Source organism: Furipterus horrens, unplaced genomic scaffold (genome assembly GCF_987537825.1).
Source record: "Furipterus horrens unplaced genomic scaffold, mFurHor1.1.pri manual_scaffold_8, whole genome shotgun sequence".
NCBI lineage: Eukaryota > Metazoa > Chordata > Mammalia > Chiroptera > Furipteridae > Furipterus > Furipterus horrens.
In genome coordinates this window covers 91,201,938-91,211,510 of record NW_028327178.1, presented here as the reverse complement: position 1 = coordinate 91,211,510, position 9,573 = coordinate 91,201,938, and the positions used below count along the sequence as shown (strand labels likewise).

Here is a 9,573-nt window from a genome sequence, read left to right as displayed (position 1 = left end):
ATAAGTATTGTGAAGAAAATGATGTGATAGTGTTACAGAACCCCTGGGCCACTCCAGTTGAAAACAAACCCACGGGCTCTTTAGTTAGGGGCCCGATTGCCCGCCGCCAAAATTATAACTCTCAATACCAGAGTTTAGTGAAAAGAAAAAGAATTGTTTATTTAACAGTTATATAGATTTAGTTATTTGCGGATTTCTGTTGTTAAGTCTTATGTTCTTTAAAACACCCTTAAACACATATCCTTGCCTCCCCCCCTACCAAACCAGGCTAGTTTTAGAAAAGTTAGAGAAACCGCTTCCCTACTTTCCAAACACAGTTCAGCTTTACCAGCAGCTGCCAATCACTCAATTCTGATTGGGGAGGTCCTTTCTGTGCTGTGGTGCCCTCCAGCTCTCAATGCAGGACCGCCTGGATTCTCAGCCTCCTTGCAAACTGCCTTCTTCCTGCAAACCGCATGGATCTCCTCTCCTCAAAACCGCATGGCAAGAGCCTCTTAAAGCAGCCTGGAGACCCCCTCTCCGAGTCACATGGAGAAGGCCTCTTTACCAAGCCACGTGGAGGGAGCACACAAGAGAGCGAGAGAGCGAGAGCCCCAGACCGAGCGCGTGAGCGTGAAAGAGAGAGCTAAAATGTCCACAGCTGCTTATATATCCCTGACTGCGTCATCTGACGCAGTGGGCGTTGCAAACCGTTCCGACCATTCACAGACCCTTACGTAGGCTCTGTGTGCTTTCCATACCGTCCCCCGGTTCAAGACTCCTCCCATCTACCTGAGGCTTTGGATGCATTAAAGCCATTTTGCATAAAAAAGACACTAGCCACTGGCCTCAGGCATGTGGAGGCATTCTGAAAAGCTGCTTCCTTCTCCCCATCCCCCAGCTGCAAACTCTGGGGATTTTTGGACTCCCCTGTTTCTGTAACAATAGTGGTGGGAGCAGTGACTGTGGGGTGGTCAGAGACAGCTTCCCTGAAGAGATGATATTTAAGTTAGGACATGAAGGATGAGAAAGAGCCAACCATAAAACAACTTCCTCATTCCAGAAAGAGAATAGTAAGTACAAAGGCTCTGAGATAAACATGTGCTTGGCATAATGAAGGAGTAAAATAAAAGTACACAGTAGCAGTTTAGTCAACTAGAGAGAACATACTAGGAGCAGTGAGTAGTAAGAAGCGGTTGGAGAAGTGAAAGTAAGCAGAGGTCAGATCATGGAGTTTCTAGGACACAATAGGAAATTCGAGTTTATTGCAAAGGTAGTGGCAAGCCATCTTGAATTTTCAGCAGAGGAGTGATGTGATTTGAGTTAACAAAACAAATAAATGCTCTTAGGCTCTGTGTGGGAAATAGTCTGTAGGAGACAAGGACAAGGGCAGAATGGAAAAACGGGAAGTGGTCAGATTTGAGACATTTTGGAGTTAGAGCTGACAGGAGGATTTGCTGACAGACTGAGTGTAAAGATTGAGGGAAAGGAAACAAAAATGACTCCTCAGTTTCTCCTAGTGCATCTGGGAGGATGCTTTGGTCATCCACTGAGATGGGTCAGACTGGGCAGGTACAGATTTTGGGTGAGAATGTGTGTGTGTGGAAAGAAGAGTTCTGTATAAAGTTAGAGATGGCCATTAGACACCCAAGCGGAGGTGCCACGTAGGCAGCTGAATTATGGATCTGTAACTCCAGTGGGGGTGCAGGCTGGAGACTTGAATCTGGAAGTCTTTAACCTATAGTGCAGCAGAAATAGAATGTGAGTCACACATGTAATTTAAAGTTTCACAGTAGCCACATTAAAAAAGTAAAAAGAAACAGTTGAGATTAATTTAAATAATATATTTAATCCAATATATCCCAAATATTATTTCAACAAGTAATCAGTATAAAAAATATTGAGGAGACATTTTACATTCTTTCTTCGACATCCAGTATTTATTTCACATTTAGAGCCCATTTAACTCGTACTCAATTTCAAGGACTCGTCACGTGCTGGCTACTGGGAAACGTATTGTTCACCAGCAAGGAGCCTGGGTCAGGACGCATACAAGAATCAACCAAGGAATGTATCAATGGGTGGAGCAACAGCTGGGTGTTTCTCTCTCTAGAATCAATTAGAAAACAAAAACAAAAACAAAACCAAACCAAAAAAGTCTGGGAGCCTGGATCCGCCCGGACCTTACAGAGGAGGCACCTCCGTGGGAACCACCCGGACGGAAGTGGCGGAGGAACGGAAGTCGCGCGCGTGGCTGTGGACAACTGGGAGGGCAGCATAGCGGCTGAGCGGAGCTTTCGCAGCGCGACCCTGGGCGCTCGAGCTCCAGGAGGTGAGCGGCGCTCCGGGTGAAGGGGACCTGCGCACCCGCCCGTGGTCTACATGGGGGGAGGAGGGGCAGCTGAGGTCCGGAAGTTCGAGGGGAGCAGGGCGCGGTGGTCACTGCGCAGACCCTGGTGTCGGACTGCCTGGGTTCCCACCCCAGTCCCGCTGCCTGCTCACTTGTGACCTTAGGCAAGTCACCGTCCTTCACCCGGAGCATTAGCTTCGTCACCTGTGAAGTGGGGATGATCGTAGAATCTGCCTCACAGAGTTGCTGTGAGGATTAAATACGGTAATCAATGGCACACGCTTAGCACCACGCCTGACATATTGTTCCCACGCAGTAACATGGGATGTTTTATTGTTTATGTTCAATTATACTGAGATGAGGCCGCTGTCTCATGTTTTTGCCAGCTCCCAGTTAATTTCTGAGCCCCCACAGAGTCCCCTACATTGTGCTATGCGAACATTTTATTTACATTATCACGTTTGGCCCTTACAACAGACATAGAAGTATGTACTGTTATCCTTATTTTACACATGAAGAAATGGAAGCTCCCAGAGTTTAAGAAGCTCCCAAGTGCCCAAAGTTACCTGGCTGTTGGGTGAGACTCTTAAGTCTAGGGTTTTAACCACAATGCTCTATACTCACCGTGAGAAGGGGTGTGGGCTGCAGATGTGAAGTTACTGAAAATTTACCGTGTGCCAAGTTGGGATTTAAAAATGTTTAATTCTCACAACTCTCTGGAAGGTAGATACTACTTTTATCCTTATTTCACAGCTCAGGGTCAGGAATTTGACTTCCTCAAGGTCACACGACAAGTAAGGGGTGAAAATTGATGACTTTAAAGAGGATACTAAAAGTTTGCTGTTCTCTGACACTTGAAAGTAGGTTAATACTGCCTTTGCCTCAAGTACAGGTGGCATAAACAGCAGGTGATCAGCTTGGAGAGGTAACAGGTCACATCTGCTCATGTTACATGTACAGCACCTGATGTAGATATGAATGAGATTTGTTTCCTGCCTTCCTCGACCTCTCAACTTATAAGAGATGGCATAGTGTTAAGCGCTGACAGCAAAGTGTATTGACTCTTATGGTAGAGTCTATAAGGGGGCTTTGGAAACCTAGAGGAGGACCCGCAACCTAGACTTTGAGGGTGGTGGCCAGGATAGGCTTCCAGGGGGAAGCAGAGACTTAAAAAGTAGCATAGAAGTTGGCCAGATCAGTACAGAGAAGATATACCTGCCAGAGAGAAGAGTGAAAATCAGTATAAAGATTTCTGGTATGGTTGTGAGGCAGTCCATTAATAAGTGGTGGAAAGTATGTTTCCAAATTTAAAAAAATTATTGATTTTTTTAGAAAGAAAGAGAAACATCAATTTGTTGTTCCACCTATGCATTCATTGATTCCTTCTTGTATGTGACCTGACTGGGGATCAAACCTGCAACCTTGGCGTATCAGGATGATGCTCTAACCAACTGAGCTACCCGGCTAGGGCTCCAAATCTTGTACTTTGAGTCACCTGGGTTTATTCCTGGGAGGCAGTCACTGTTTCTTACACATTCTAGAGATACTGTGTGCACTTACAAATATGTACCTTAATCATCCCACCTTCCTGCCTCCACAGATTCAGTATAGCATACTATAGGTAGTATCCAGCATTTTGCTTCTTTGCTTTTGTCATGTATAGATTCAGCCCCACTTTCTGACAGTTGTGTTTTATTGCACTGTGTGGATGCACCATGACTTACTTAATGAGTCCACTGTTGATGATATTTAGATCTCTTTCATTCTCTTGCTATTAGAAACAGCGCTGCAACAACTATACATAGGTCATTTTGCACATGTCAGACTATATCTGTAGGATAAATATGTAGGAATGGAACTGCTTGGTCAAAGGGTTTGTGTGTGTGTAATTTCGATGGTAAGTGGCAAATTGCCCTCTGTAAAGGTTGTGCCTTTTTCCATCCCTCCAGCCATGGGTGGGAAGTTTGAAGGCAGTGACTTGAGACTTATGGAGGGTAGAAGGAGTCACTGATCAGGCATTACGGTACCCTGCATTAGATACATTCCTTTTGAAGAAACTCAAAGGAAGATGCCTTCAGAGAGTAAGTGGTTCTCACAGTGTTGGGAGGCAGTATAGCAAAGTGGCCAGCTCTGCTGCTTACTGGCTGTGGGAGCTTGGTAAGTACCTTTGCCCTTTTGTGTCTTTCCTTATTTCTGAATGGCATAATAATAGTGTCTTTTGCCTATATTGCTTAGGATTGCTGTGAAGATTTAAAGAGTTAATATGCTTAAAACCTTTGGAATTGTTCCTGCACGAGGTGCTACTTTATTTTGTCAGGGCTTCTCATCTCATCTCTGCCACCCCTTAGTTTGAAAACAGAATGCCTGGATTTGCATCTCATTTCTGGCACTCCTTGTATGACCTTGGGCAAGTTGCCTCAGTTTTTTCACCTGTAAAAATAGGGATACTGTTGTTAAAGGTATCTTCGTATTGGCTTTTTGTGAGGATTAAATGTATTAATACACTCGAAATACTTATAGTGCCCTGCACACAGTGTTCAAAAATGTTGATGTCTGTCATCCTTTTGCAGACGTCAGGCTGTTTTAGTGCCATGCATCGTTTACAGTGTATCCTCCAAGCACAGAGGTGTCCGGGGTGGGGGCCATTAGCCTCTCTGTCCTGGCTGCTGCTCCGGACCTGCAGGGCACACAGCAGTTTCTCCACCACCACGTGTCCCAGCCCAGAAGGACAGCAGGGGGATGGAGTTCGGAAGGATTTCAGCTCCAGACTGGCCACTGGACCGAGCTTGCAGCATTTTTTAAGAAGTGCTTCAGTTCCTCAAGAGAAGCTGTCTTCTCCAGATGTGGTGGACCCACCCCCATATCTCACACTGGATGAACTTTTAGGAAGTCAGAGAAAAGGTTGGTTTTACTTTTTGTCTCTCTTTGGGCTTTCTGCTGTGCTCTTTTCCAGCGTCCATGGCCTGATTCTTAACTGTTCTTTATATTACAGACCTGGCTTTGGAGGGTTAACAGTGTGGGAAGACTTGCTAAGTTATGGAATCATTAAGCTCCATCAAGTAACATTAATATAACGAAACTTATATTGTTGATACATGTGACTGGGGGGAGGTTAGAGTCCTGGTAGTCCTCTCCTTGGTTATCTTTGGAAACCCTATAATTTCTGTTCTAATTTTTAATTTGTTTTAAGTTATAAAGCAGCTTTCACAAATATTGCTGTAGAAATTCACTCATTATGCTTAGGCAGAGGATTTTTTTAGGAACATTATGCAATCAATTAAATGCCTTAAAAAAAGCTTGAAGAGAAATTAAGGGACAATCAGACCTTTCCCATTTGCCCAGTTTCAGAAAACTTTCCCTTTATAATTAAAAAAAAAAAAAATAAATTATTGATTGATTTTATAGAAAGAGGGAGGGAGAAAAACATCAGTTTTTTCTTCACTTATCTATGCATTCATTATTGCTTCTTGTATGTGCCCTGACTGGGGATTGAACCCAAAACCTTAGTGTATTGGGATGATGCTCTTAACCAACTGAGCTACCCAGCCAGGGCTCCCTTTATAATTCCTAAAGATTTGGTTGCAATCATAAAGTGAAAATTATTTGTAACCTGTTTTTAATATTTTCCCGAGTACATTATTCATAATTAAAATTTTAAAAATTGGTACAAAAATACCATATTGTACCATGTTTTCCAACCTGTATACTATAGTTGCAAATTAGGTTGTTTAAAAAACTTTTATATTATAAATAATACTACAAGTGTCTCATCTATATCTATGTCTATATGTCTTTCTCTCTATCTGACTCTATATATAAAGACAGAGAGTAGATAGATAGATATTGCTTCTGTTAATTTTTTTCCAGAGTAAGTCTTTAGAAGTTGAATTAGTCATGGAGTATGTATACCTCGTGACCTCTGCTAGGTATTTTGCAGTCCTTTATAATTTATTGTCCTGCAGTCCTTCTCTGACCTAAGTATTGGTGTTTTCTTTTTTTTGACAAGGAAGTGAGCCAAGGAAAGTTTTTTTAAAATCCTGATCTTTCCTTTTTCCTCCCTCTTTTCCTTCTTTCCTCCCTCCTTTTCTTTTAAAATTACTGCTGTTTTCTATTGATTTTTATATAATTCTTTGTCATTTAACTTAAAAAAAATTTTTTATTTATTTTTAGAGAGATGGGGAGGGAGGGAGAAAGGGAGAGAAGCGTCAATGCACGAGAAATACATGGATTGGTTGGTTGCCACTCCCATGCTCCCAACTGGGGACCTGGCCCACAGCCCAGACTTGTGCCCTGACTGGGAATCGAACTGGTGACCTTTTTGGTTCACAGGCTGGCTCTCAGCACACCAGCCATGGCTCAACTTTTAACTTTATTTAGAATTTATTTGGGTCTGTGAATTAAAGTGTATTGGTGGGGACAGGGGTTGATACAGGAATTTAGTTTGAAGGGGCTAGCCCGAGTGAAGTTGATGTTCTTAAAACTTTGTGCAAAAAATCATGGAATTGCACACTTACAATGGATAAAAACAAACAAACATAAAAACTTTGTGCAAATGTGTTTTATGTCATTATAACCATGCTTGCTTTTATTTAAGATGTTCGAAGTTACACTATGAAGTTGCCTCATCTTCATTTTGTGACTTTATGTATCCTCTGGCTTCTGATACTACTTCCAGAAGCCGGAGAACCTCATTTGAGAAGGAGTAGTGTAACGTGTGGATTTCAATTTAGTTTCCTCTAGGTTGATAATCAATGCTGTCAGCTAATCCCCTCTTTTCTGATAGTTTTTATAACCATATTTTCTTGTTTCTTAGGTGCATGTTTTTCCCATATTTAAATGACATGGTGTGTAATTGGTGGGTGTATATAATGTAGTATTTCTTTTGTTCTGAAAGGCTGTCGTTAATTTTGTGGCACACCTGGCAATTAATGGTGTCTTAGAAGTGAGGCAACTTACTGGATAATCAGTTGCATCAAATATTTCTGGGGCATTTGGGAAGGAGACTTTTTGAGATACATGGTCCCTTTTTGTCTGCCTACCATGGAACCCCCCTCTCGTTGCAGTCTACCTGGAGACCTATGGCTGCCAGATGAATGTGAATGACACAGAGATAGCCTGGTCTATCTTACGGAAGAGTGGCTACCTGCGGACTGATAATCTCCAAGAGGTACACATATTTCCTGTTGCCCTATGTTATCTGGGCCTGGGTAGGCTCTGCATTTGTGCCAGTTCTTAGGCGTAGTTTCAGGAACAGGGTATGGCCTGGAAAGAGTGAGTTATTTTGAGTAAAGTGTGCAGCATGGGACTGAGGTGTACATTTACAGTATTTCATTATTTTTGAAAATTTTATGGTGGTGCTCATTTTGGGTAAGGAACTAAGTTAAAAATGGACTGCATGTCCTGACCGGCATGGATCGGTTGAGCATCGCCCTGCAAGGCGAAAAGGTCAGTGGTTTGATTCCTGGTCAGGGCACATGCCTGGGGTATGGGCCCAGTACCCTGTTGGGGCGTGTGAGAGGCAACTGATTGATGTTTCTCTCCGTCTCTTTCTCCCTTCCCCTCTCTATAAAAATAAATAAATACAATCTTTTAAAAACAAAGGGGAAGAAATTTCTTTAAAAAACAATGGATTGCAAGGAGGTGGGAATGGGAATTAGTGTTTAATGGGTACAGAGTTTTAGTTGGGGAAGGTGAAATAGTTCTGGAAGGTTGATGGTGGAGATAGTTGGACAACAATGAGAATGTATTTAATCCTCCTGAACTCTACACTTAAAATTGGTTAAAATGGTAAATGTTGTGTACGTTTTTCCACAATTAAAATAAAAAGGGCCATGGGCAGTGATTCTACAAGTCTTAATTTCAAAGATTATAATTTTCTTTTTTTTTCCTTGCTCTCCACTCAGGCTGATGTGATTCTTCTTGTCACATGTTCAATCAGGTGGGAAATTATTCTTTACCTAGGAGTGAATATATCTTATTTAATAATGCTAGATCTAACAGTGCTAGGCTGGCCTACCTATGGAGATGAGCCAATGGATTTGTAGTTTTATGCAGTGCAGACAGTAATGATAGAACTGGTCGACATTTGCTGAGCATGTGCTGTTTGTCAGGTCCTGTGCTGAGTACTATACATGCACTAAGTAATTTAATTCTTATAGCAACTCAATGAGGTAGGTGATGTTATCAAATCCATTGTATAGATGAGACAACTGAGAGTGTGCTGAGTCACCCAATTTTCTGTAAGGTTTTTCTTGTAGCTAATGGCACATGTTTATTGATGTTGCTCACATCATAAGGGCTAGGTTGCAGTCAGTGGTTGGGGGACAGAGCTCTGAACAGAGATGAGTGGCATCCATCAAAGGTGAATATGCCCTATTTTGACCTTTGTTTTTATGTACGAGGCATGTTAATGTTAATGTTTCCTCAGCTGGCTGTACTATCAATTAATTCAACAAGACACAGAACTAGGTGCTTTGGGAGATTCAGAAATGAACTATTCCTTCATGGAACCAGGCTTTAAGGAGTTTAATCTGATATGGGAACTAAGATGCACAGATAGATATCATATCTGGTGAAAAGCAGTAGGTGAAAAAAGATCAAATAATAAAAATGATAAATGCTAAGTATAGGGAAAGTATAGTTAAAGTGATATGATAGTTAAAAGTAAGGAGAATAAACTTGTCAGCAGAGTAGAGTTGGGGAAGGCCTTGTGAAGTAGATTGTTTTTGAGTTTGGCTTAAAGGCTTGTCAGGATCTTGAGATGGGCAGGAAGGGCATCATTCTAGGACTATTATAGCAAGTGTTGTTTCTTCAGTTGGCTCCCTGCCTACCTTCTCTAAGCCTAAAAGTTAGGTATTTATTTAAAGCATTGAAGGTTTTTATTTTATTCCCATTGTTCTACCCTTTTCGATTGCTCTGTAGTTTATTTGCAGGTTCAGTCTACCTCTTGATCTCTGTAGGGAGAAGGCTGAACAGACCATCTGGAATCGTTTACGTCAGCTTAAAGCCCTGAAGACAAAACGGCTCCGTTCCCAAGTACCTCTGAAGATTGGGATTCTAGGTATCTGGTAATTTGCAAATTTAGTGAGTTTCAAGACTTGGGCTCCATGTAGCTTTATATGCTGGGGTTTCCCTTAGCGACCAGATTCCCAATGTATGAAGAAATCTTATATACCCTGTGCAACTCTTGTACTTATGTTAGAGGCTGTAGGATTAAATGAGATAACACTCACAAAAGGTCTTTT

At 42.0% G+C, this 9,573-nt stretch overlaps 1 protein-coding gene across 3 annotated transcripts in view; it reads left to right on the top strand.

Annotated features, from left to right (window-relative positions):
• The first annotated feature begins 2,202 nt into the window (after positions 1–2,202).
• CDK5RAP1 (CDK5RAP1 mitochondrial tRNA methylthiotransferase) overlaps positions 2,203–9,573 on the top strand; it is a 31,343-nt gene continuing 23,972 nt past the window's right edge. Inside the window, exons 1-5 of one of the 3 annotated variants that reach the window (XM_090286243.1) lie at positions 2,203–2,311; positions 4,900–5,230; positions 7,393–7,496; positions 8,233–8,267; positions 9,289–9,389. In XM_090286243.1, the coding sequence (XP_090142369.1) occupies positions 4,921–5,230; positions 7,393–7,496; positions 8,233–8,267; positions 9,289–9,389 (550 nt within the window). In that variant the 5' untranslated portion in view covers positions 2,203–2,311; positions 4,900–4,920. Of the gene's footprint in view, positions 2,312–4,132; positions 4,487–4,899; positions 5,231–7,392; positions 7,497–8,232; positions 8,268–9,288; positions 9,390–9,573 lie in introns of those variants that run through there. The other 2 variants (XM_090286241.1, XM_090286242.1) reach the window with 2 other exon arrangements.